At 39.2% G+C, this 25,097-nt stretch overlaps 1 protein-coding gene across 4 annotated transcripts; it reads right to left on the minus strand.

The window, feature by feature from the left end:
- Positions 1–652: 652 nt before the first annotated feature.
- On the minus strand, positions 653–20,273 carry LOC131164491 (uncharacterized). 4 transcript variants are annotated; one of them, XR_009139269.1, is made up of 10 exons: positions 19,901–20,235; positions 19,591–19,677; positions 19,440–19,498; positions 3,902–3,997; positions 3,689–3,766; positions 3,259–3,321; positions 2,819–2,992; positions 1,714–1,809; positions 783–1,012; positions 653–682 (listed from the first exon to the last, which is right to left on the minus strand). XR_009139269.1 is itself a non-coding variant. In XM_058121731.1 (9 exons), the coding sequence occupies exons 1-9, from the start codon at positions 20,076–20,078 to the stop codon at positions 938–940; spliced, it is 906 nt and encodes a 301-aa protein (XP_057977714.1). In that variant the 5' UTR covers positions 20,079–20,273; the 3' UTR covers positions 688–937. The 4 variants fall into 4 exon arrangements, 3 of the variants coding, with proteins under 3 accessions (XP_057977714.1, XP_057977715.1, XP_057977716.1); XM_058121731.1 differs by lacking the exon at positions 653–682 and having other exon boundaries at positions 688–1,012; positions 19,901–20,273; XM_058121732.1 differs by lacking the exon at positions 653–682 and having other exon boundaries at positions 688–1,012; positions 3,902–3,955.
- Positions 20,274–25,097: the final 4,824 nt, after the last annotated feature.

Here is a 25,097-nt window from a genome sequence, read left to right on the forward strand (position 1 = left end):
TAACTTGTCAAAGGACAACCTTATGGGTGCCCAGCACTAAACAAACATAAATTTGTCTAAGAAGTTGTGATGAGTGATAGGAAGCACAAGCTACCACTTTGACATTGGTTGACTAATCTCTTTTGACATCAATGAGGTCGATGCCGTTTTTTTACTGGTAAAAGAATGCCCAGATCAAACTACAAGAAGGTAATCTCCTCCCTCTCCTCAAGTATGAAGTATTGTATAATATGTACGTGCCACAACTATTGAAGCCACCTCACGACCAATTTTCTACTGCGTAATATTTAGGAACCATGTGACCTTGGGCGGAAGATAAAATTTTCTAGAGAAAAAACAGAACACCAACGTTAGTGAATAATTAAGGACCCTTCCCTATGAGGGGGTCTATCTTCTGCCTTCAATTACAAAGAACAATAATTACCAAAATTTCAACACGGAGAAAGATCGAGCTCCTGGCTTACTCGATTGTATAACATAAACAGAATAGCAGAATAAAATATTTCATTATTTTTCTTCAAATTTTAGTACTCTAAGAACATCCATGCTTGAAGAGCTCGTGCATGGCCATGTGTTTGGTGGATACCCTTGAGTTGTTTGAACGTCAAATTGTTGGGTGTGTTGGTTTTGCTTTAATCATGTTGCAATTGGATTAAACATGAGGCACTACTTAAAAGCCGCCCTGCATGTTTATAAATATGTATATATTGATTAGGCTTGTTCTAAATCCAATTGGGTACACTGCATATTGAAGAAATTACATGAAAAAGTAGAAAACCGACATTGCCATCAAGAGGAGATCAAAGCTTGTGTGCAATGGTCTGCGACTACTCATGCATTGTGGTCGTTGCCAAGAGAGCCAATCCAGAATTAGACTCAAGAAATATTACAGTAAATGTGGAATTGCTGCTGTGCCTAATTTGATTAGTCATTGAAGCTACTGTTCTGCTTTCTCCATCAATGCCGTGAAACACTTCTTCCAATCTGAAATCTTCTTTTCACCATTGACCACCTGTTACCATGCAAAGGGGGGAATGTGAATTAAACAGCTGAAAAATAGAATATATATTGGGAAAAATGAAGAAAAAACATGAACAAAATGCAGAAAGACTTCATTTTGATTTTTTTTTTACCCCTTTTACTGCTACATGTAAAAGATAGAGATTTTTGAAAAAAGAAAATATCTACAATGAAAACAACTTCCTTGAAGAAAAATTGGGGGTAGATCCTTTTTAATTGTAATTAGTTTTCCTATTTTTCATATTGTCCGTTCAAATAAACAGAGCCTTAGGGCTACTTTTCAATGGCCACCAGTAAATGACTAAAAACAAATAAAAACTCTAGGTCATACACTAAAATAGGTTTTTTTTTTTTTCCCTCAGGCTAGGGCTCGATCATTACTTTGAAAGACTCGAAACATTGCTTTGAATCACATTATGCAACAAAATAAGGGTACATATAGTTCGCATAAAATATAATTAATTGAACACTAAAACCACCGATAGATAGTACTTGCACAAGTATGAATAAGTAGGATATATAATATGAATTAAGAGGGAAAAGAGCACATTAATCTTTGACCAGCCCACCTTGCAATCAATCCCATACCCAAAGAGGACCAAAAAAAACTTCGAAATGTCAAAGCAGAGCAGGTGGAAATATTCACTAATTGATAATTTCTCTATAATTTCACAGGTATTTGTCTTGACCAACCTCGAATATCAATCCTGTTCGTGGGACTGTATCAAGCGCTTCTACACATATAAAGGCAGCATCCTCCTTGCTAAGCCTTCCTTTGGCTGCACCCCCCTGTTGTGATGATAAGACCAATTTTCAGACGTCATAAACACAAAACTAACTCTATACTCCATAGTATTTTGTATGTTTGCTCATCAAATCCACCAAAACAATAAGCTAGCACCAGAATTTAATCCAGTGAGTTTTGCCAGCAAAGTAATGAGGAAGAGGTAACTAATAGGAAATGCATTCCATTTTGTTTCTTCAAGCATTTATGCTGTCTATCTTCAAATCACTCAGCATATAACACAAGTTTGTCTTGTTTCAAGGCAATTAACAATTTCGAATAAGATAATCTTGCGCTTCTAAAAAATAGAATAATTTCAAATATTACGTACATTAGTTTTATTCCCATGTCTTTTTCCAACATGCTAAAGCATTGCTTAATCAGTAAATATTGCACATCATTTTACCTATCCAAACACACACACACACAAGTGTGCATGTGTATATACTTTTAATTGAGGGAAGAGGAAATTGTTTCCTCATTATTCATAAAATGCCTTCAACCTTATAAGTTATATATCATCTAGTCAAAGCATTTACAAAACCATGGTTACATAAGTAATTTAACAAAATAATTTCAATTTTTAAATTTAAAAATATCTCTAACTCTCCATTATCTCCATAACTTCCATTCTTCTCTCAAAAATAGTAGATTAGTGCTTTGTGTGCATGTGCGCGTGTGGAGGCGTAATTTACATCATTTAAAACTCAAAACTTTCCATAAGCAAATTTTCAGGTTATGAGTGTTTTGACCTGTTGAGGAAGTCATGCAGCAATTGATTTCAACTGCATTAAGAGCATGTGGCCTTTATAAAGCTTATCCCCAGTCTACTCCCTTACTGACTAGATATGCATACTTTCATCCTAAATTTTTATTCACACAACTGCAGAAGCTCCAAACCATCATTATATGCACATCCCCATTAGTAAACCCACTATCTCAAAGTAATCAAGCGCCAAAGGTTCAGTTTTCTGGGCCCAGTGTAAGGAAAAGATACATAAGATTGAATAATACCTCTTTAAAGCTGAAACCTTGCTTTCCACCCAGTGTATTTTCTAATAAGCCAACTCTGATAACGGTGTAAGGGATCCCTGAAGCCATCACAATTGATTCGTCTTCCTCAGCCAATTTTCTTGCATTGCTTTTTATGAGAGCTTGAACACCAGCGGTACCTCTATAAACGGACAACTGCAACCTCATTAAACCAAAATAACATTAAAACAATGCAACACTAAGCACAGGCTCCCATGCCAAATTGAGAGTCTCAGGAGGGCAATGACAAATGCAGCCTCACCTCCATATTTGGAGAGACTGTTTCTGTATCTTGAATGTGTGACCTTCAGGTTTACGAGTAATAAAAAGTATATCAAAATTTGTGGCACTTCCATGGATTCACACATCATTTCTTTTCTTTTTTTTTTCTCTTTTTTTTCTCCTCTTACAGGAATAGATACCTGCGATAAGAGAATCACATGCTGTACTCCATCCAAACTCCCAACTTTAGAAAAGAATCCTTCCTGTAGAACAAGTAGGTGGCATATATAAACCCCATTTATTTGGAATGCCTTAGGAAATATAAAAATAATCAATAGATTCTCATGAGAAAAGTATAAACAAATAATATTGACAAAATTTTTCTATTCAGGATTTGAGTTTAACATGAATAATATAATTCTTTTTTAACAAAATAAGAAATTTGATCAAGGATAAAATAACATACTTAAGTTTAGTCAACCGAAGGCTGTACATAAGGATATGGAAGAAAAAACATAAAGCAATGTGTAGACAATATGTAGACATATGTAGTCTTCGGAGATGTATTTAGACACAATATGGTTTTTGTGACAATAAGAAAATAAAGTGGTGGATTCCCAACATGCTTACATTTGAACATATAATTGCGCGGACACCTCTTAGAGCCTTCTTTAGGAACAGCCTATCATTTGCTTCTCCAGTCATTGACTTTGCATACAAACCACAACCATGTGAGAATGGAGATTGTGAATGCAATTCAAATAGAAAGAAAATGCAAGGAATAAAACTCAAAGAATAGCTATTGATAAGTAACTTGAAAATTGAAACTTAAATCTGTTCTACCTCAACATAAGTTCCAAAGGCTTCAACTGCAGCCCGCTTATCCTTCACCAGTGCCTTGACTCGAATTCTTTTCACAATCAGTGATAATACTACCATCTACACAAGCTAGAGGATCAAAAAGCTCAGAACTAATCTAGTTCATGGAAATATAACAGTTGTATACCATAATGCAGATTGCAATTACTTGGAGCTTGAAAGATGATCTGAGGCTTAAATATTAATCGAGTGAATCCATGCAGATGCTCACAGCCTCGTGCAAGACCATAAGCTGTACCCTAGCAGACCATTTATTGGTATGAACATTCCAAAACATGGTATATTTTCGTTTTGGAATGCTAAATCTAACTATTCAAAATTTAGTTTTTCACGTAACTTTTATTAGTTAAAAGTTGGAAACAAGACATTTTAGTTTTATTTCTGTCATTATTGGTCTATTTCACAACAGAAAATCTCTTCTAAATTTAGAAACACCTCAACCCAATGATCTCCTTGGAGAGAATATCCTGAATAAGACAAAACGTGGGATAAATGAGCACAACACAATTCAGGTCTTTAGTAACTTGACTCACGAATAGTAACTTGTGAGAAAGAGAAGGCACGGGTAAAGTATTAGACAGTGGTAGGGCTAGTGACAACATCACAATCCCAGCCCCAGTTACCGAAGAGATAACTCCATTAGTATTGACGATGCTAGTTTGCCGAGGAGGGAAGTACTGAGAAAAATCATTTGCATCAAATGTCATATGGTCCATTGCTCCGGAATCAAGTATCCAAGCACTGCAGTTAGGTTCTCTATTTGAACCGAGGAGAGCATTACCTGGGTTAGAATTTGAATTATCTGCTAGAATTAGAGAAAGATGTGGTTCAGCTGCAGCCACCGCAGCCTTGCCTGTGCTTTCATCATTCCCAACTGCATCACGACGCTTCCGAGCCTAGAGGTCGTGCCACCAATTGGGATACCCGTGTAGCTTGAAGCATGTCTCATGAGTATGCTTTGTATTCCCACAGTGAGAGGACTTAGATCCATCGGGGGTGGCTCATGATTTGGAGCCGGATTTGCCACCATGCAGAGAGAGAGACCTGGAGGGTGCGAGAGAATGTGAGCTGTGTTTGAAGCTCTTGGACGCCATAATCGCTCCTGGTGTATCATCGGGACTACCAGTCGTCATCACTGCTTGACGAAGAACTTCCTTACGAACGTGTGCATAGGCTTGCTCCACTGTTGGGAATGGTTTTATCTGTAGGACAGCACTTCGGATACGGTCTAGGCGGTCATCGAGACTATCCAAGAACACATATACTCGATCTTCTTGAACTAGAATATTGTGGTGTTGAATATCAATTGGGCATTCCATTGGGTTTGGGTGGCGGAAGTCTATTTCACGTTAGAAGCCTTGGACATCATTGCAGAATTTTTCATGAGAGCCGCCGGCCTGTTTGGGGCGGGTCACACGTCGCCAAGGATCATACACCTAGGAGGTGTCACCGCCATCAAAATACGTAGTAGCAATTATATCCCAAACCATCTAGGCTGTCGGGAATCGAATGAAGTTACTGATAAGAGAGGAGTCTATGGAATTAATCAATCAACCTTTAACAATAGCGTTGTCTATGTGTCATCGTCTAAAGGTAGAGTCCGTCTGAGAAGGTTGAGGGAAATCGCCGTTTATATACCCAAGTTTGTCTTTACCTGAGATATACATCTCAACAACCCGGGAGCAAAGAACATAGTTGGTGCCATCCAACTTGATACCGATCGGTGCAGTAGCAGTATCGATGGTCTGGGTCAAGGATGAAGCTTTGCTCAAAATTTCAGTCATTTTTGTGGTCAACTAAGCTAGGATGGAGGAAGGCAGAGAATCATTAGCATGGGAGTCTATATCGGCCATGGAGGGAGGAACTCAGCCCACGCTTGCAAGAGTGCGTGTGCGGCTACTGAGTCAGACAGAAATCCAAAGGCTGTTTTTTTTTCTCCAAAGTCAGACCTTCCAGAATTTTTCTAATGATGGGTAGATCTGTTCTTGGTTTTTTTTGGTTCTGGCTCGGATTTTGACAACCCAAGCAATGGCGGACCGATTCAACGTCGGTTCAGAGACGAATATGGCACAAATGGTGTAGGTGCCAAAGGGGGTTGTGGGTCAGGTTGCGGATCCCTCGACTTCAAGCAGAGAAGAGTCACCAAAAAGCGAGGAAGAAGAGTCATGCTTGGGCTGTTCGTGGTAGTTGCGGTTGTCTTTTTGCGCTCCGAATCAAAGGAAAATGGATTACTTAGTACTGGGTCTTCGATTTTTAGCTCAAAAAATGGAATTCGAGCTATCCAATCAATAGCAAATATCATGCGAGAAAGATTGGATTAAAGAACAGAGAGAGAGACGCAGGTAGCTTTGCGATCAGTGATCAGCGATCGGCGAATGTTTCTTCATTTTCAAGAATTGGCGTGTTTGAGGCCGAAGATATTCAAGACCGGGAGAAGAAGAGAAAGAGGATGATGATGATGGTGAGAGCCATTCGTGCACAAGGCTAACGGTGATGAACAAAAAAAATAATAATAATAATCACCAGAAAATTGGAGCAGAGGTCCTACGACCTTGCTCTGATATATATAACAGACAAAATTTACTTACAATTAGCTATCCATATATCAAGCCTCAATTGACGATTGTCCCTATAATTGAGATGAAGCATATAGAAAAATTCTGTATATTCCATCTCCTTATTACAAGGATGAATGGGTATTTATAACAGACAAATTTAGCTACAATTAGCTATCCATATATCAACCCTCAATTGACGGTTGTCCCTATAATTAAGGGATGACTTTCCCAAAATTCCCTCCTACAATCACGCCAACACTCCATCTCAAGTTGGTACATATATATCTCTAATGCCCAACTTGCCAAGTGAGTTGTAAAAGCTTTTGCTGCATACAGCTTTTGTAAGTATATCTGTCAATTGATCTTCGGACTTAATGAATGGAAATTGAATTGTCTTGGCCTTAAGATTTTGTTTGATGAAGTGTCGATCTACTTCCACATGTTTGGTCCGATTACTCTGCACTGGATCATGAGAAATGTCAATATCAACCTTGTTATCACAAAATAAGTTCATCACGTAGCTTAGGGCAAAGCCAATTTCAGTTAATAGTCTATGTAGCCAGAGAAGCTCATATAGACCCTTAGCCATCCCACGAAACTCGGCTTCGGCACTTGATAATGCTACCAACTTTTGCTTCTTACTTCTCCATGTGACCAAGTTCCCTCCAACAAACGTGAAATAGCATGAGGTGGATTTTCTATCTGAAATATTCTCTGCCTAGTCAGCATCTGTATAACCTTCAACCCTCAAGTGGATGTTTCTTGAGAACATAAGTCCTTTTCCAGGGGAGGACTTTAGGAATCAGAGAATCCAAATCACAGCATTCATATGATCTTCACTTGGATAATGCATGAATTGGTTTACTACACCCACTGCATAGGCGATGTTAGGCCGAGTATGGGACAGATAAATAAGTTTCCCAACCAATTTATGGTACCTTCCTTTGTCTGTTGGCACTTGGTCTGGGTATTCTCCAAGCTTGTGATCCTGAATTATAGGTGTATCTGTAGGCTTACAATCCAGTAACCCAACTTCTGATAATACATCTAAGATATATTTTCATCGGGAAAGGAATATGCCTTGCTCAAACCTAGTAACTTCAATTCCCAGAAAATATTTGAGTCCTCCTGGATTTTTCATTTCAAAATTTGTCGCCAATTGCTCTTGAAGTCTTGCTATTTCTTTTGGATCATCTCCTATAACGATCATACCTTCTACATAGACTATCAAAGATGTTATCTTACCCCGTTGACATTTTAAGAATAGCGTATGATCTGAGTTGCTTTGTTGAAAACCATATTTCTTCATTGCCAAACTCAATCGCCTAAACCACACTTTAGTTGATTGCTTTAAGCAATACAAAGTTCGCCATAGCCTGTACACAATTTTAGTTTCAGAGTTTGCCATATATCCTAGAGGAACATCCATATATATTTCTTCTTCAAGATCTTCATGGAGAAAGGCATTTTTAACATCAAACTGGTGCAATGGTCACTCAAGGTTTGCTGCAAGAGATAGCAAAACCTTGACAGTACTCAACTTTGCCACCGGTGAAAACGTCTCTTGATAGTCTATGTCATAGGTCTGCATATAGCCCTTTGCTACTAGTCTTGCTTAGTACCATTCAACTAATCCATCGGCTTTGTACTTGATGGAGAATACCCATTTACACCCCACTATTTTTTTACCTTTAGATAGGGGAACAAGAATCCACGTCTCATTTTCCAGTAATGCCTCTATTTCTTCCTTCATAGCTTGAACCCACCTAGGATCTTTCAAAGTCTCATCAACACTTATGGGAACATGGTGTGAGAAGAGTTCATTTACAAAGTTCTTGAGGGGTTCAGACAGCTTCTTTGTAGAGACATAATTGGCAATCGGATATTTCAATCTTTGTTCCTCCACTTCTGGAGAATATTTGTTCGGTGGTTTGCCCCGATTATGCCTGGAAGGTAATTTATAGCCAACATGAGTATCCACATCATTAGAAATGTGAGGTGTGACAGGAGAGCATACCTCAATGATATTCTCAGGAGATGGGTCGTTGGATACTGAGGAGTGGGGGGATACTGCTACTTCAGCTTTTGGAGATGTCAGCTTTGGATTAGGCTCCTCAATGATCAATTGAGAGGCATTAAGCGATGTATCAGTGTCCTTGAACTAGTCAAATGTCAACCAATTCAACTCTTCTTCTCGTGTCTCCCCCTAAAGAGAAGAATTAGATGCGGCACGAGAATAGAATGTGTCGAATTCAAGGAACGTATCCCTAGTCATATAGGTGCGTCGAGTAGTTGGATCATAGCAGAATTACCCTTTTTGATGTACAGCGCATCCCAAAAAGAGAAATTAAATGGCACAAGGATCAAGTTTTGTGCGCTAGTTCTTGTGGACGTGAACAAACGAAACGCAACCAAAGATTCGAGGTGGAAGCATTAGCATCATGGGCAATGAAACACAGGTTGACAAGGCCTATATTAAAGTCTTAAACTCAAGGACTTTGGAGGGCATGCAGTTAATGAGATGGACGGTTGTGGCAACAGTAGCATCCCAATGGTGGTTAGGCACGTGAGCTCCAAGTAAAAGAGCTCGAGCAGTTTCAAGGATGTGGCGATTTTTGCGCTCCACAATACCATTTGGCTGAGGGGTCTGGGGGCATGAGGTCTCATGAATCAAGCCATGGTGTTGAAAATAATCACGGAACCATTAATTCACATATTCTCCACAATTATCGCAACGAAGGATTCGAATCTTAACGGAGAACTAAGTTTGAATCATTTTATGAAAGGATTGAAATACATGGAAGACTTTGTCTTTATGTTTCAACAAGTATCTCCAAGTCATTCAAGTGCAATCATCAACAAATATCACAAACCAGCGGAAACCATACAAAGTAGATTTTGGGGAAGGACCCCATACATCAGAGTAAATCAAAGCAAAAGGAACATCACTCTTATTCATACTTAACGGATACGTGACTCGATGACATTAAGCTAAAATGCAAGCCTCACATTTAAATTCCAAAATTGACAAATCCGAAAAAAATATCAGGAAACACATGCTGCAGATAACCAAACGAAGGATGGCCTTACCAATGGTGCCAAAGCCAAATATGTTCTAATTTGAGGTTATGCGGGAGGTGCATGTGATGTGCTCTGCCTACACTAAAATCTTTCATATAATAGAGCCCCCCCCCCCCCCCTCTCTCTCTCTCTCTCTCTTAGTACCACACCCAATGCTCTCCTGGTGAGAAAATCCTGCATAAGACAAAGCGTAGGATAAATGAGTACAACACAATGCAAGTCTTTAGTAACTTGACTCATAGATAGTAAGTACTTGTGAGAAAGAAAAGACACGAGTAAAGTATTAGATAGTGATAGGGCTGGTGACAACATCACAGTCCCAACCTCGGTTACGGAAGAGATAACTCTATTAGCATTGGTAATGCTAGTTCGTCGAGGAGGGGAGTGCTGAGAAAAATCATTTGCATCAAACGTCATATGGTCCATTGCTCCAAAATCAAGTATCCAAGCGTTGCAGTTAGCCTCTTTATTAGAACCGAGGAGAGCATCACCTAGGTTAAAATTTGAATTATTGGCTAGAATGAGAGAAAGATGTGGTTCGGCTGCAACCACTGCAGCCTTGCATGTGCTTTCATCATTCCCAACTGCATCACGACACTTACGAGCCTGGAGGTCATGCCACTAATCAGGACACCTGTGTATCTTGAAGGATGTCTCACGAGTATGCTTTGTAATCCCACAATGAGAGCACTTAGCTCCATCGGGGGTGGCTCAAGATTCGGAACCGGATTTACCACCATGTAGAGAGAGAGACCTAGAGGGTGCTGAAGGATGCAAGCCATGTTTGAAGCTCTTAGATGCTAGAACCGCTCCTGGTGTATCATCAGGATTACCAGTCGTCATCACTGCTTGACGAAGAGCTTCCCTACGAACGTGTGCATAGGCTTGCTCCACTGTTGGGAATGGTTTTATCTGTAGGACAGCACTTCGGATATGGTCTAGGCGGTCATTGAGACCATCCAAGAACACATATACCCGATCTTCTTGAACTAGAGTGTTGTAGTGTTGAATATCGATTGGGCATTCCTTCAGGTTTGGGCGGTGGAAGTATATTTCACGCCAGAGGCCTTGGAGATCATTGTAGAATTTTTCAAGAGAGCTGTCGGCCTTTTTGAGGCAGGTCAGGTGTTGCCGAAGATCATACACCTAGGCGGTGTAGCTGCCATCAAAATACGCAATAGCAATTGCATCCCAGACCATCTTGGCTGTCAAGAAACGAATGAAGTTACTGATAAGGGAGGAGTCCATGGAATTAATTAACCAACATTTAACAATAGCATTGTCTATGCGCCATCGTCTAAAGGTAGAGTCCGTCTGAGGAGGTTGAGGGAGATCGCCGTTTATATACCTCAATTTGTCTTTGCCCAAGATATACATCTCAATAACCTGAGACCAAAGAGCATAGTTGGTGTCATCCAACTTGATACTGATCGGTGCAATAGCAGTATTGGTGGTCTAGGTCGGGGGTGAAGCTTTGCTCAAAACTTTAGTCATTTTTGTGGTCAACTCGCTATGATGGAGGAAGGCAGAGAATCATCGGCATGGGAGTCTGTATCGGCCATGGAGAGAGGAACTCAACCCACGCCTGCGAGAGTGGGTGTGCGGCTACTGAGTTAGACAGAAATCCAAAGACCGTTTTTTTTTCTCCAAAGTCAGGCCTTCCGAAATTTTTCTAATGATGGGTAGATTTGTTCTGGTTTTTTCTGGTTCTGGCTAGGATCTTGACGACCCAAGCAATGGTGGACCGATCTGATGTCGGTTCAAAGACAAATACGCCACAGATGGTGCAAGTGCAGAGGGGGGTTGTGGGTCGGGTTGCGGATCCCTCGGCTTCGAGCAGAGAAGAGTCACGTTTGGGCTGTTCATGGCGGTTGCAATCGTCTTTTTGCACTCCGACTCGAAGGAAAGTGGATTACTTAGTACTGGGTCTTCGATTTCAAGCTCGAAAAATGGAATTCGAGCTATCCAATCAGTAACAAATATCAGGCGAGAATGATTGGATTGAAGAACAGAGAGAGAGAGGTGCAAGTGGCTTTGTGGTCGGCGATCAGTGATCAACGATCGACAATCAATGTTTTGTCATTTTCAGGAGGCCAAAGATATTGAAGACTAGGAGAAGAAGAGAAAGAGGATGATGATGGTGACAGCTGTTCGTGCACAAGGCTCTTAGTGATGAACAGAAATTTTTTTTTTAATCACCAGATAATTGGAGTAGAGGCCCTACAACCTTGCTCTGATACCAAGATAGCATACAGAAAAATTCCGTATATTCCATCTCTTTCTTACAAGGATGAATGGGTATATATAACAGACAAATTTACCAATACTTAGCTATCCATATATCAAGCCTCAATTGACGATTGTCCCTATAATTGAGATGACAGCATCTAGAAAAATTCCGTATATTCCATCTCCTTCTTACAAGGATGAATGGATATATATAATAGACAAATTAACCTACAATTAGCTAATCATATATCAAGCCTAAATTGACGGCTGTCCCTATAATTGAGGGATGACTTTCCAAAAATTCCCTCCTACAATCACGCCAACACTCCCCCTCAAGTTGGTCCACATACATCTCTAATGCCCAACTTGCCAAGTAAGTTGTAGAATCTCTTGCTGCATACAGATTTTGTAAGTATATCTGTTAACTGGTCTTCGGAGTTAACGAATGGAAATCGAATTGTCTTGGCCTCAAGATTTTGTTTGATGAAGTGTCGATCTACTTCCACATGTTTGGTCCGATCATGTTTGATTGGATTATGAGAAATGTCAATAACAGCCTTGTTATCACAGACTAAGTTCATCACATAGCTTGGGGCAAAGCCAATTTCGGTTAATGTCTACGTAGCTAGAAAAGCTCACACAAACCTTTAGCCATCCCACGAAACTCAGCCTCGACACTTGATAATGTTACCACCTTTTGTTTCTTACTTCTACATGTAACCAGGTTCCCTCCAACAAACGTGAAATAGCATGAGGTGGATTTTCTATCTGAAATATTCCCTACCCAGTCAGCATATGTATAACCTTCAACCCTCAAGTGGTTGTTTCTTGAGCACATAAGTTTCCATGGGTGGACTTTAGGTATTGAAGAATCTGAATCACCGCATTCATATGATCTTCACTTGGATAATGCATGAATTGGCTTACTACGAACACTGCATAGGCGATGTCAAGCCGTGTAAGGGAAGATAAATAAATTTCCCAACCAATTTCTGGTACCTTCCTTTGTCTGTTGACACTTGGTCTGGGTATTCTCCAAGCTTGTGATTATGGATTATTGGTGTATCTGCAGGCTTACAATCCAGTAATCCAACTTCTGATAATAAATCTAGGATATATTTTTGTTGGGAAAGGAATATGCCTTGCTCAGACCTAGCAACTTCAATTCCCAGAAAATATTTGAGTCCTCCTAGATTTTTCATCTCAAATTCTGTCGCCCTCTTGAAGCCAGACCTTCCAGAATTTTTCTAATGATGAATAGATCTGTTCTGATTTTTTCTAGTTCTGGCCGGGATCTTGACAACCCAAGCAATGGCGGACCGATCCGATAAGCGCGAAGACTAGTTGGCAGATATACTTACAAAAGTTGTATGCATGAAAAGCTTCTACAATTCACTTGACAAGTTGGGCATTAGAGATGTATATGCACCAACTTAAGGGGGAGTGTTGGTGAGATTATAGGAGGGACTTTTCAAAAGTCATCCCTCAATTATAAGAATAGCCGTCAATTGAGGCTTGATATATATGTATAGCTAATTATAGGTAAATTTGTCTACTATAAGGATGAATGGGTATATATAACAGACAAATTTACCTACAATTAGCTATCCATTTATCAAGCCTCAATTGACAGTTGTCACTACAATTGTAAGTGTTGGTGTGATTGTAGGAGGGAATTTTGGAAAGTCATCCCTCAATTATAGGGACAGCCGTCAATTGAGGCTTGATATATAGATAGCTAATTGTAGGTAAATTTGCCTATTACATATACCTATTCATCCTTGTAAGAAGTAGGTTGAATATACAGATTTTTCTATATGCTGTCATGGTATCAGAGCAAGGTCGTAAGACCTCTACTCCAATTATCTGGTGATTAAAAAAAAAATTTGTTCATCACCGAGAGTCGTGTGCATGGGCATCTCTCGCCAAACAACGACGACGGCAACGCTTCCCCTTGCCTCTCGGACCTCATTCACAACTTCTTGGAACCCGATCAGACGAGCTTGATCCTAAACCTCCGATCTCGATCCCTGCCCTCGATCACTGCAACGACAGAGCCACAAATTGCTCTCACCATCATCATCATCCTCTTCCTTTTATTCTCCTAGTCTTCAATATCTTCGGCCTCGAACACGCCGATTCCTCAAATCAACGAAACATTGACCGTTGATCGCCTATCGCCGATTGCTTATCGCAAAGCCACTTGTGCCTCTCTCCCTTTCTCTCTCTCTATTCTTCAATCCCATCATTCTAGCCTTATATTCACTACTGATTAGATAGCTCTAATTCCGTTTTGAAGCTTGAAATCGAAGACCCAGTACTAAGTAACCCATTTTCCTTCGAGTTGACACGCAAAAAGACTATCGTAACTGCCACGATCAGCCCAAACGCGTCTCAAACAGCTAAGCAGGTGATCGTCATCGCCACTATTGTCGTTGTCTCTGTCATTTTCCGCCGCGCGCGACTCTTCTTCCGTGCACTCCGGCGACTCTTCTCTACTCGAAGCCGGGGGATCTGCCATTGCTTGGGTCGTCAAGATCCCGGCCAGAACCACAAAAAGAACCAGAACAGATCTACCCATCATTAGAAGAATTCTGAAAGGTCCGACTTTGGAGAAAAAACAGCCTTTGGATTTCTATCAGACTCAGTAGCCGCACACCCACTCTTGCAGGTGTGGGTTGAGTTCCTCCCTTCGGGGCCAATACAAACTCCTATACCAATGAGTCTCCACCTTCCTCTATCCTAGCCGAGTTGACCACAAAAATAACTGATTGAGCAAAGCTTCACCCCTGACCTAGACCATCGATACTGCCACTACACTGATCGGTATTAAGTTGGATGGCACCAACTATGCTCTTGGGTCTCAAGTTATCGAGATGTAAATCTCGGGCAAAGACAAACTGGGGCATATAAATGGCGATCTCCCTCAACCTTCTCAGACGGATTTTACCTTTAGACAATGGCGCACAGACAACGCTATTATTAAAGGTTGGTTGATTAATTGCATGGACTCCTCCTTTATCAATAACTTCATTCAATTCCCGACAGCCAAGATGGTCTGAGATGCAATTGCTACTACGTATTTTGATGGCAGCGACACTGCCTAGGTGTATGATCTCCGGCAACGCATGACCTGCCTCAAAAAAGCCGACAGCTCTCTTAAAAAATTCTACAATGATCTCCAAGGCCTCTAGCATGAAATAGACTTCCGCCACCCAAACCCGATGGAATGCCCAATCGATATTCAACACTACAACACTCTAATTCAAGAAGATCGGGTATATGTGTTCTTGGAAGCTCTCAATGACCGCCTAGACCATATCCGAAGTGTTGTCCTGCAGATGAAACTATTTCCAACAGTGGAGCAAGCCTACGCACATGTCCCTAGAGAAGCTCTTCGTCAAGCAGTGATGACGACTAGTAGTCCCGATGATATACCAGGAGCGGTTCTGGTGTCCAAGAGCTTTAAACATGGCTCGCATCCTCCAACACCCTCTAAGTCTCTCTCTCTGCATGGTGGTAAATTCGGTTCCAAATCCCGAGCCACAACCGATGGAGATAAGTGCTTTCACTGTAGGATTACAAAGCATAAGTTACACGGGTATCCCGATTGGTAGCACAACCTCTAGGCTCGGAAGCGTCGTGATGCCGTTAGGAATTAGGAAAGCACAGGTAAGGTTGCAGTGGCTGCAGCCGAACCACATCTTTCTCTCATTCCAACCGATAATTCAAATTCTAACCCAAGTAATGCTCTGCTCGGTTCTAATAGAGAAGCTAACTGCAGCGCTTGGAGACTTGATTCCGGAGCAACGTACCATATGACGTTTGATGCAAATGATTTTTCTCAGCGCTCTCCTCCTCGGCGAACTAGCATCGCCAATGCTAATGGAGTTATCTCTTCGGTAACCGGGGCTAAGACTGTGATGTTGTCACCAGCCCTACCACTATCTAATTATTTATTCGTGCCTTCTTTTTCTCATAAGTTACTATTTGTGAGTCAAGTTACTAAAGACCTGCATTGTGTTGTGCTCATTTATCCTACGTTTTGTCTTATTCAAGATATTCTCACCAAAGAGATCATTGGGCGTGGTACTAAGAGGGGGGGAGCTCTATTACATGGAAGATTTCAATGTAGGCAGAGCACATCAGATGCACTGCCCGTGTAACCTCAGAGTAGAATAGATTTGGCCTTAGCACCGTCGATTAGGCCATCCTTCATTTGGTTATCTGCAGCATGTGTTTCCTGATTTATTTTCGGATTTATCAATTTTGGACTTTAAATGTGAGGCTTGCATTTTAGCTAAAAGTCATTAAGTCACGTATCCGTTAAATATGAATAAGAGTGACGTTCCTTTTGCTTTGATTTACTCTGATGTATGGGGTCCTTCCCCAAAATCTACTATGTCTGGTTTCTGCTAGTTTGTGATATTTGATGATGATTGCACTCAAATGATTTGGAAATACTTGTTGAAACATAAACATAAAGTCTTCTGTGTATTTCAATCCTTTCATAAAATGATAACAACTCAGTTCTCCGCTAATATTCGAATCCTTCGTTCCGATAATGGTGGAGAATATGTGAATCAACAGTACCGTGATTATTTCCAACACCATTTCCCAATTCATGAGACCTCATGCCCCAAACCCCTCAGCAAAATGGTATTGCAGAACGAAAAAACCGCCACATCCTTGAAACTGCTTAAGCTCTTTTACTTGGAGCTCACGTGCCTAACCACCACTGGGATGCTACTTTTGCCATGGCCGTCCATCTCATTAACCGCATGCCCTCCAAAATCCTTGAGTTTAAGACTCCGCTATAGGCCTTGTCAACCTACGTTTCATTGCCCACGATGCTAATGCTTCCACCTCGAATCTTTGGCTGCATTGCGTTTGTTCACCTCCACAAGAACTAGAGCACTAAACTTGATCCTTGTGCCATTCAATGTCTCTTTTTGGGATACGTTGTACATCAAAAAGGGTACCGCTGCTACAATTCAACTACTCAGCGCGCCTATGTGATTATGGATGTCACGTTCCTTGAATCCGACACTTTCTATTCTCCAGCCGCATCCAATTCTTCTCTTCAAGGGGAGACACGAGAAGAAGATCTGAATTGGTTGACATTTAACTGGTTCAAGGACACTGATACAACGCTTAATGTCCCTCAATCGATCGTTGAGGAGCCTAATCTAGAGCCGACATCTCTAGAAGTTGAAGTAGCAGTATCCCCCCACTCCTCAGTATCCAACGACCCATCCCCAGAGAATGTCATTGAGGTAAGCCCTCCTACCACACCTCACATTTCTAATGATGTGGATACTCCTGTTGGCTATAAATTACCTTTCAGGAACAATCGCGGCAAACCATAACATATATTCTCCGAAATTGGAGGAACAAAGATCGAAATATCTGAATGCCAATTATGTCTCTACAAGGGAGTTGTTCGAACCCCTCAAAAACTTTGTGAATGAACTCTCCTCACACCATATTCCCATAAGTGTTGATGAGACTCTGAAAGATCCTAGGTAGGTTCAAACAATGAAGGAAGAAATGGAGGCATTACTAGAAAATGAGACGTGGATTCTTGTTCCCCTACTTGAAGGTGAAAAAACAGTGGGGTGTAAATGGGTATTCTCCATCAAGTATAAAGTCGATGGATAAGTTGAACGGTACAAAGCAAGACTAGTAGCAAAGGGCTATGCGTAGACATATGGCATAGACTATCAAGAGACGTTCTCACCGGTGGCAAAGTTGAGTACTGTCGGGGTTTTGCTCTCTCTTGCAGCAAACCTTGAGTGGCCATTGCACCAGTTTGATGTTAAAAACGCCTTTCTCCATGGAGATCTTGAAGAAGAAACATACATGGATGTTCCTTTAGGATCTATGGCAAACTCTAAAACTAAAATTGTGTGCAAGCTACAACGAACTTTGTATGGCTTAAAGCAATCTCCTAGAGCATGGTTTGGGTGATTGAGCTTGGCAATGAAGAAATATGGTTTTCAACAAAGCAACTCATATCATGCACTATTCTTAAAACGTCAATGGGGTAAGATAACATCTTTGACGGTCTATGTAGACGATATAATCATTACGAGAGATGATCTAAAAGAAATAGCAAGACTTCAAGAGCAATTGGCTACGGAATTTGAGATGAAAAATCTAGGAGGACTCAATATATTTTCTGGGAATTGAAGTTGCTAGGTCTGAGCAAGGCATATCCCTTTCCCAACGAAAATAAAACCTACATTTATTATTAGAAGTTGGATTACTGGATTGTAAGCGTGCGGATACACCAATAGTCTAGAATCACAAGCTTGGAGAATACCCAAACCAAGTGCCAACAGACAAAGGAAGGTACTATAAATTGGTTGGGAAACTTATTTATCTCTCCCATACACGGCCTGACATCATCTATGCAGTGGGTATAGTAAGCCAATTCATGCATTGTCCAAGTGAAGATCATATGAATGCAATGATTCGGATTCTCCGATACCTAAAGTCCTCCCCTAGAAAAGGACTTATGTTCTCAAGAAACAACCACTTGAGGGTTGAAGGTTATACAGATGCTGACTAGGTAGGGAATATTTCAGATAGAAAATCTACCTCGGGCTATTTCACGTTTGTTGGAGGGAACTTGGTTACATGGAGAAGTAAGAAGCAAAAGGTGTAGCATATTATCAAGTGTCGACGCCGAGTTTCGTGGGATGACTAAGGGTCTGTGTGAGCTTCTCTGACTGCGAAAACTATTAACAGAAATTGGCTTTGCCCCAAGCTACGAGATGAACTTATTCTGTGATAACAAGACTGCTATTGACATTTTTCATAATCTAGTCCAACATGATCGGACCAAATATGTGGAAGTAGATCGACACTTCATCAAACAAAATCTTGAGGCCAAGACAATTCAATTTCCAGTCGTTAAGTCCGAAGACCAATTGGCAAATATACTTACAAAATTTGTATGCAGCAAGAGCTTCTACAACTCACTTGGCAAGTTGAGCATTAGAGATGTATATGCACCAACTTGAGGGGGGGTGTTGGCATGATTGTAGGAGGGAATTTTGGAAAGTCATCCCTCAATTATAGGGACAGCCATCAATTGAGGCTTGCTATATGAATAGCTAATTGTAGGTAAATTTGTCCATTATATATACCCATTCATCCTTGTAAGAAGTAGATTGAATATACGGAATTTTTATATTCAAGTATGCCCCTCACTTCCACATATTAGAGCATGCTCTGTACCACGATCTCAATCCCATTCTGCGAGCCAGAAGTTCCAAATTGTAGGTAACATTGTGCAAGACAAATCCAAAGATGTTAATTTTGAAATATAACACATTTATACTTTCAGAAACATAAATCCTCTGCGAAAGGAACTTTATAGTTAGACATGTCTGCAAGTGGCACCAAAATGACATATTAACAATTTCAACCTCATAGTTTTTGTTTCATTTTAGCTTATTTTATTTTTCTTTGTTTCGGCCATGTAAAACTGCAAACGTGCTGACATCAGGCCAAATTCTCCAATATGCATATGCTATAAGCTCCTTAAGTACTAATGAACTAATCATTGACAAATTGAAAAATTGGAAATGCACAACAATTGGTGATGATTAAAGTATAAAACACACCTGACCAATCTCACCATCTCCATCAGTTACTAGAACAGCATCCCTTGCTTCTTCTACATCTGTGTTCCAAAAGCAGAGGCAAAAATTCTCTGAAGACCTCAAGATTAAGATAAATAAACATAAACATCCAAAATTTCCATGACGAAAATACCCGAGGATTCATCCTCTTCTTCCACTGCTGATCCATCTTTTGGGAGGAGATCAGGTGCCCCATACCATTTTCTTAACTTTGGCCCCCCTGCAAACACACGCACGCCCAACACACGAATTAAAGCACGAGAATTGAGAATTTGAACCACATAGTTATTGCTTGTTTGAATAATAATCTTTCAAAGGGCCTAACTATGGAGCATTAACAATACTTCTCAATGCTTCTTTTGATTTCAAAAGAACTTGAAAGCTAAAGCGTCATACCTACATGATTCAAATGCACTGGTTCTCAGAGTAAAGGCGAGTGTTACCTTCAATATAGTCAAGGATTTGGTCCACGAAACTGGCTTTCTTCTTGGAGCAGCAGATGAGAGAGGGCTTGTCGTCAATATTGAAGGTGGAAAAGGAACTTGGAGTCGTCTGTGATTTCTGAGGAGAAGAGAGGAACGATGTGCAGAGGGCTAGAGTGGACGATAGAGAACCCGCCATTGATGAATTGTTCAAAGTACCACAGATTCTTTACGCTCCCTGTCCGTCTCCCTCTAACCCAATCCAGGCATCCAACAGTCCCTCCGTAACTGAGGATAATGTTTTGATTGACTTCAGAAGAGTGTGCAAATGATGCGGTCCAACTCGTTTTGATCAATGCTCGCGAAAAATTATGAAAACAAAAAATAAAAAATCAACAGTAGTCTTAATTATGTTATAAAAGATGCAAGAAATAAATAGAAAACTAAAAAAAATAAATAGAAATTTTACACGTAACTGACCTTGTACGAGATATTTTTCTCACTTTCTTTTATATTTCTTCTTTTTCTTCCCACTTCTTTCTTTCTTTCTTTCTTCTTTTATACTACACTAATTATGTGGGAGAAGGTATTTATAATCTTCACAAACTAGCTCATGCTGACTTTATTAGTACAAACGTATGAGATAAGTTCACATAGGGACATAATTAGTGCAGACATATAGGGTAAGTTCATAGAGACATTAATTAGTGCAGATATATTAGACAAGTTCATGGAGACATGAAAAGGTAAACAAGATATGGATAAATGACAGTCACACTCATCCATTCATAACACTCCCCCTTGCCTGTCATTCATTCATTAACTCCTTCTAAAATCTTTACAATGCTTCATTCCGATAAGATGAACTAATTTCTTGAATGTTGTAGTAGGTAAAATTTTAATGAACAAATATGTTAGATTATCACTTGATCAGATTTGTTAAACATCTACATCATTATTCTTCTGGAGTTTATGTGTATAGAAAATTTAGGAGAGATATGCTTCGTTTTGTCACCCTTTATGTATCCTTCTCTTAGTTGAGTTATACATGCAACGTTGTCTTCATATAAAATTGTTGGGATATTCTTAATTGATTGAAGACCGCAATTTACTTGGATATGAGAAATCATTTATCTAAGACACACGCATTCTCTATTAGCTTCATGGATAGTTAGTATTTCAGAATGATTGGAGGATGTTGATGTAATCGCTTGCTTTACTGGCTTTCAAGATATAGCAGTTTTTTTCGTAAAGAAATACATATCCAGTTCGAGATTTAGCATTGTGAGAATTGAATAGATATTCATCATCAACATATCCTACTAATTGAGATTTGAAATCAAATGAGTAGAATGGACCCAAATTAGATGCACATTTTCAATAGCGTAGAATGTACTTAATTCCATTCCAGTGTCGTTAAGTAGGAGCCGAGCTATATCTTACTAGTAGATTTACAACAAATGCAATGTCGAGTCTTGTACAATTGGCCAGATACATTAGAGAGCTGATAGCACTTAAATATGGTACTTCAAGACCAAGTAATTCCTCCCCCTCATCATGAGGTTGAAATTGATCTTTTTTAACATCAAGTAATCACACCATCATTGGAGATCCAAAAGGATAAATTTTGTCCATATAGAATTACCTTAATACCTTTTCGGTATATTTAGATTGATGAACAAAAATTTCACCATTTACATATTCAATCTGTAGGCCAAGATAATATTTTTTCTTTCCTAAATCTTTCATCTCAAATTTTTTTATTAAATAATTAGCAACTTTATTGAGTTATTCAGGAGTCCCAACCAAATTTAAATCAACATAAACATCAATAATAGCAAATTCGGTTTCTGATTTTTTAATAAAAACACATGGACAAATTGGATCATTTAAGAAACCTTATTTCACAAGGTACTTACTTAATCGATTGTACCACATGCTTCTAGATTGTTTTAGTCCATATAAAGAACATTAGAGTTTAATTGAATATAAATTTCCGGGTTTTGCTTCAGGCAATTTAAATCTTTCGGGGATTTTCATATAAATTTCATTATCCAACGATCCATATAGATATGTTGTTACTACGTCCACAAGACGCATGCTCAATCGTTCAGCAATTGCTAGCCCAATTAAGAATTCGAAAGTGATTCCATCCATTACGAGAGAATATGCTTCCTCATAATCAATTTCAAGTTTCTACGAGAAACCTTGTGCCACAAGTCTTACTTTATAATTTCATTATTTTCATTTCGCTTAAGCACAAATACCCATTTGAATCCAACGGGTTAAATATCTTCTGGTGCCTGAACTATAGGTCCAAAAACTTCACTTTTTGATAAAAAGTTTAATTCTGATGTGATAGCCTCTTTTCATTTTGACCAATCACTACTATATTGACATTCATTAATAGATTTGGGTTCAGGATTCTCATTACTTCTGGTAATATCAGTAGCTACTGCACATGTAAATTTGTTGTTGACAACAACTTTATTTCTATCTCACATTTCTTCTACGCAATGAATTGAGATCTCATTATTATTTCTAAGTACCTGTCCATTTTCAAAGGATGTCTCTTCAAGAGTTTTCTCTTCAGGGGATTCCTCTTCAGGAGGTTCTTCTTCAGAAGGTTCCATAATAGGGATTTCAATTTCAGGAGAAATGAGTTTGTGAATGTCGAATGGATTATCCACCTCTATAACCTCTTCTGGAGTGTTTATAAATTTTAATTTTCTCCTTCTAGGAGTTTTATCTTTTGCACCAACAGGCCTTCTATATTGCTGTTTAGGTTCATTGGTCGGCTGTTGTCCTTCAGGGACATCAATACATGCTGGAATATTTGCAGCAGGTATATGAGATTTTAGTATGGCCTTCATATCTGCAAAAGAATTCAGTAATTGATTTGCAACCCCTTACAAATGTATAATTTTCTGAACTTCAAGTTTACCTTGATTTGTATGAGAATCTAAATGAGATAAACTTATGGCATTACATGTGATTTCATGTTGTGCTTCAGGCACTGATTTTTCTCCCCCTAGTATAGGGAATACTGTTTCATTAAAATGACAATCTTGAAACCGTGTTTTAAATAAATTATTTGTCAAAGGTTCAAGATATCTAATCATAGAAGGGGAATCAAGACCAATATAGATATCAAGCTTACATTGATAACCCATTTTAGTTCTTTGAGGAGGGGCAATAGGAACATATACTGTGCAACCAAAAGTTCTTAAATAAGAAATATCAGGTTGTTACTTAAAAACTAATTGCATGGGTGAGAGATCATTATAAGCAATTGGCTTGATACGAACTAAACATACACCATGAAGAATAACATGTCCTTAAATAGATAAAGGCAATTTGGTTCTTATAATGATATGCCTAGAAATGAATTGAAGTCACTTAATAAAAGATTCAGTTAGACCATTTTGTGTATGAATATGAGCAACGACATGTTCAACATCTATTCCAAGTGATATGCAATACTTATCAAAAGTTTGGGATGTAAATTTACTAGTATTATCAAAAAGAATTGATTTAATTGGATAATGGGGAAAATGAGCTCGTAATGTAAGAACTCGATTTGGTATAGCACCAAACCATTGACGGTTTCGTAAGACTTAGGAAAATCGTTGACGGTTTCAGAAATTTTTGGAAAACCATCGACGGTTTCATCTCGAGCTGAGAGGTTATAAATAGAACTTAAGTCATTTTAAATTCATTTCATTTAAATTCTCTCCTCTCCCACCATCTCTCTTTGCTAGGGTACCACTCTCCCGGTCATCTCTCTCTCTCTCCCACGTGTCTCTCTTCCTTCTAAGGCCTCCTGGGGCTCCAACACGGCCTCCGGTCATCTCTCTCGCTTTTCTCGGCTTATCGGCAGTCTTCTCCTCATCACATTAAGGAACCCGAGATTCGTTCTAGGGAGCGTGGTAGGCATATTTTTTAGGAACAGGTAAGGGGAATAGATTATGTCATTTTTTTCTCGAATTTGAACTAATTAAACTTGAGTATATGGACTCATGAATGTTGTATATGATTTTCTGAATGATTCAGGCATATGAAATTGACGATTTTGATTATTATATGTATTTGGGGAAAACTAAAGTGAGTATGTTAATCATCTCTATTTCCCGAAAAATATATATATTGAGTTAAATAAAATTATGGAGATGATCATATCTAGTTTTTAGCAAAAATATATTTTTCCCGAGCAGTTTATTGTATTACAAATTAACGTTCAAATCGTGTGGCATGAGAATGATTTATTTTTATTGCATAATTGAATCTAAGAATTTTTATGGTATTATATAGTGAGAATGTGGTTTTATACTTATTTATGGAAATATTGGGAATGTAATGGAATTGTGAAATGACGGTTTTATACCGAGTTGTGAAATGAAGATTTTATACTAAGCTGTGAAATGTGAAATGACGATTATATACTGGGTTGTGAATGGATGGAAATACTGATGTGAGATGTATGTTGAGAAAATGAGATAATGATACTGTTTTTATTACTTAAATTGTATTATATGGTTTAAGAACCCTGAGGACCAGATGTAATGAGAGCAGGGTACCGTAGCTAGTAAATGAGTTAATGTAGCTACACTGTTTTGAGAGTGTTAGTAATGGAAAGTCGATTTGGCCACAGAAGGGTTGTGTACCCTCCTGGAGTTCGGACTAGGTTGCTGTAGGCAAATCAAACTTGCAGACAAAGTATTTTGACTTAGCTTGGTGGTAGGCCAATCAAGGCTAAGTCTAATCTTCAGACCGCACAACCCGATCATGGGAGTTATACACGATGATGTTGTTAGTCCAAAAGGGTGGTTCGAATTTATGTAAATAGTGTTATTTACTGAGTCGAACTATATCGTGAAGGAAAATATGTATTTTCAACTATATAGGTGTGAGTTATATTTTACAAATGTCATGTTGGTCAGATAAAGTAAATTAATGAATGTGTTTGATTTCATTGAAACTCATGTTAGTCACACACTGATAATAATCTATTACATCTTATTGAGAAGTGTCTCACCCCAATAAATGTATTAACTTTTTCAGGGCCTACAGGAAATCGAGCCTAGGAGCTCCAAGGCAGGACTTAGACGATCTCGTTGAGGGTGAGTGTTGGTGGGACACTGGTCTATTTATATTAGATGTTTTGGGTTTTCTTGGTTGTAATATGAATTTTGGGTATGGTAGATGTAATGGTTGTGAG

The sequence above is a fragment of the Malania oleifera genome, chromosome 9 (genome assembly GCF_029873635.1).
Source record: "Malania oleifera isolate guangnan ecotype guangnan chromosome 9, ASM2987363v1, whole genome shotgun sequence".
NCBI classification, from domain to species: domain Eukaryota; kingdom Viridiplantae; phylum Streptophyta; class Magnoliopsida; order Santalales; family Ximeniaceae; genus Malania; species Malania oleifera.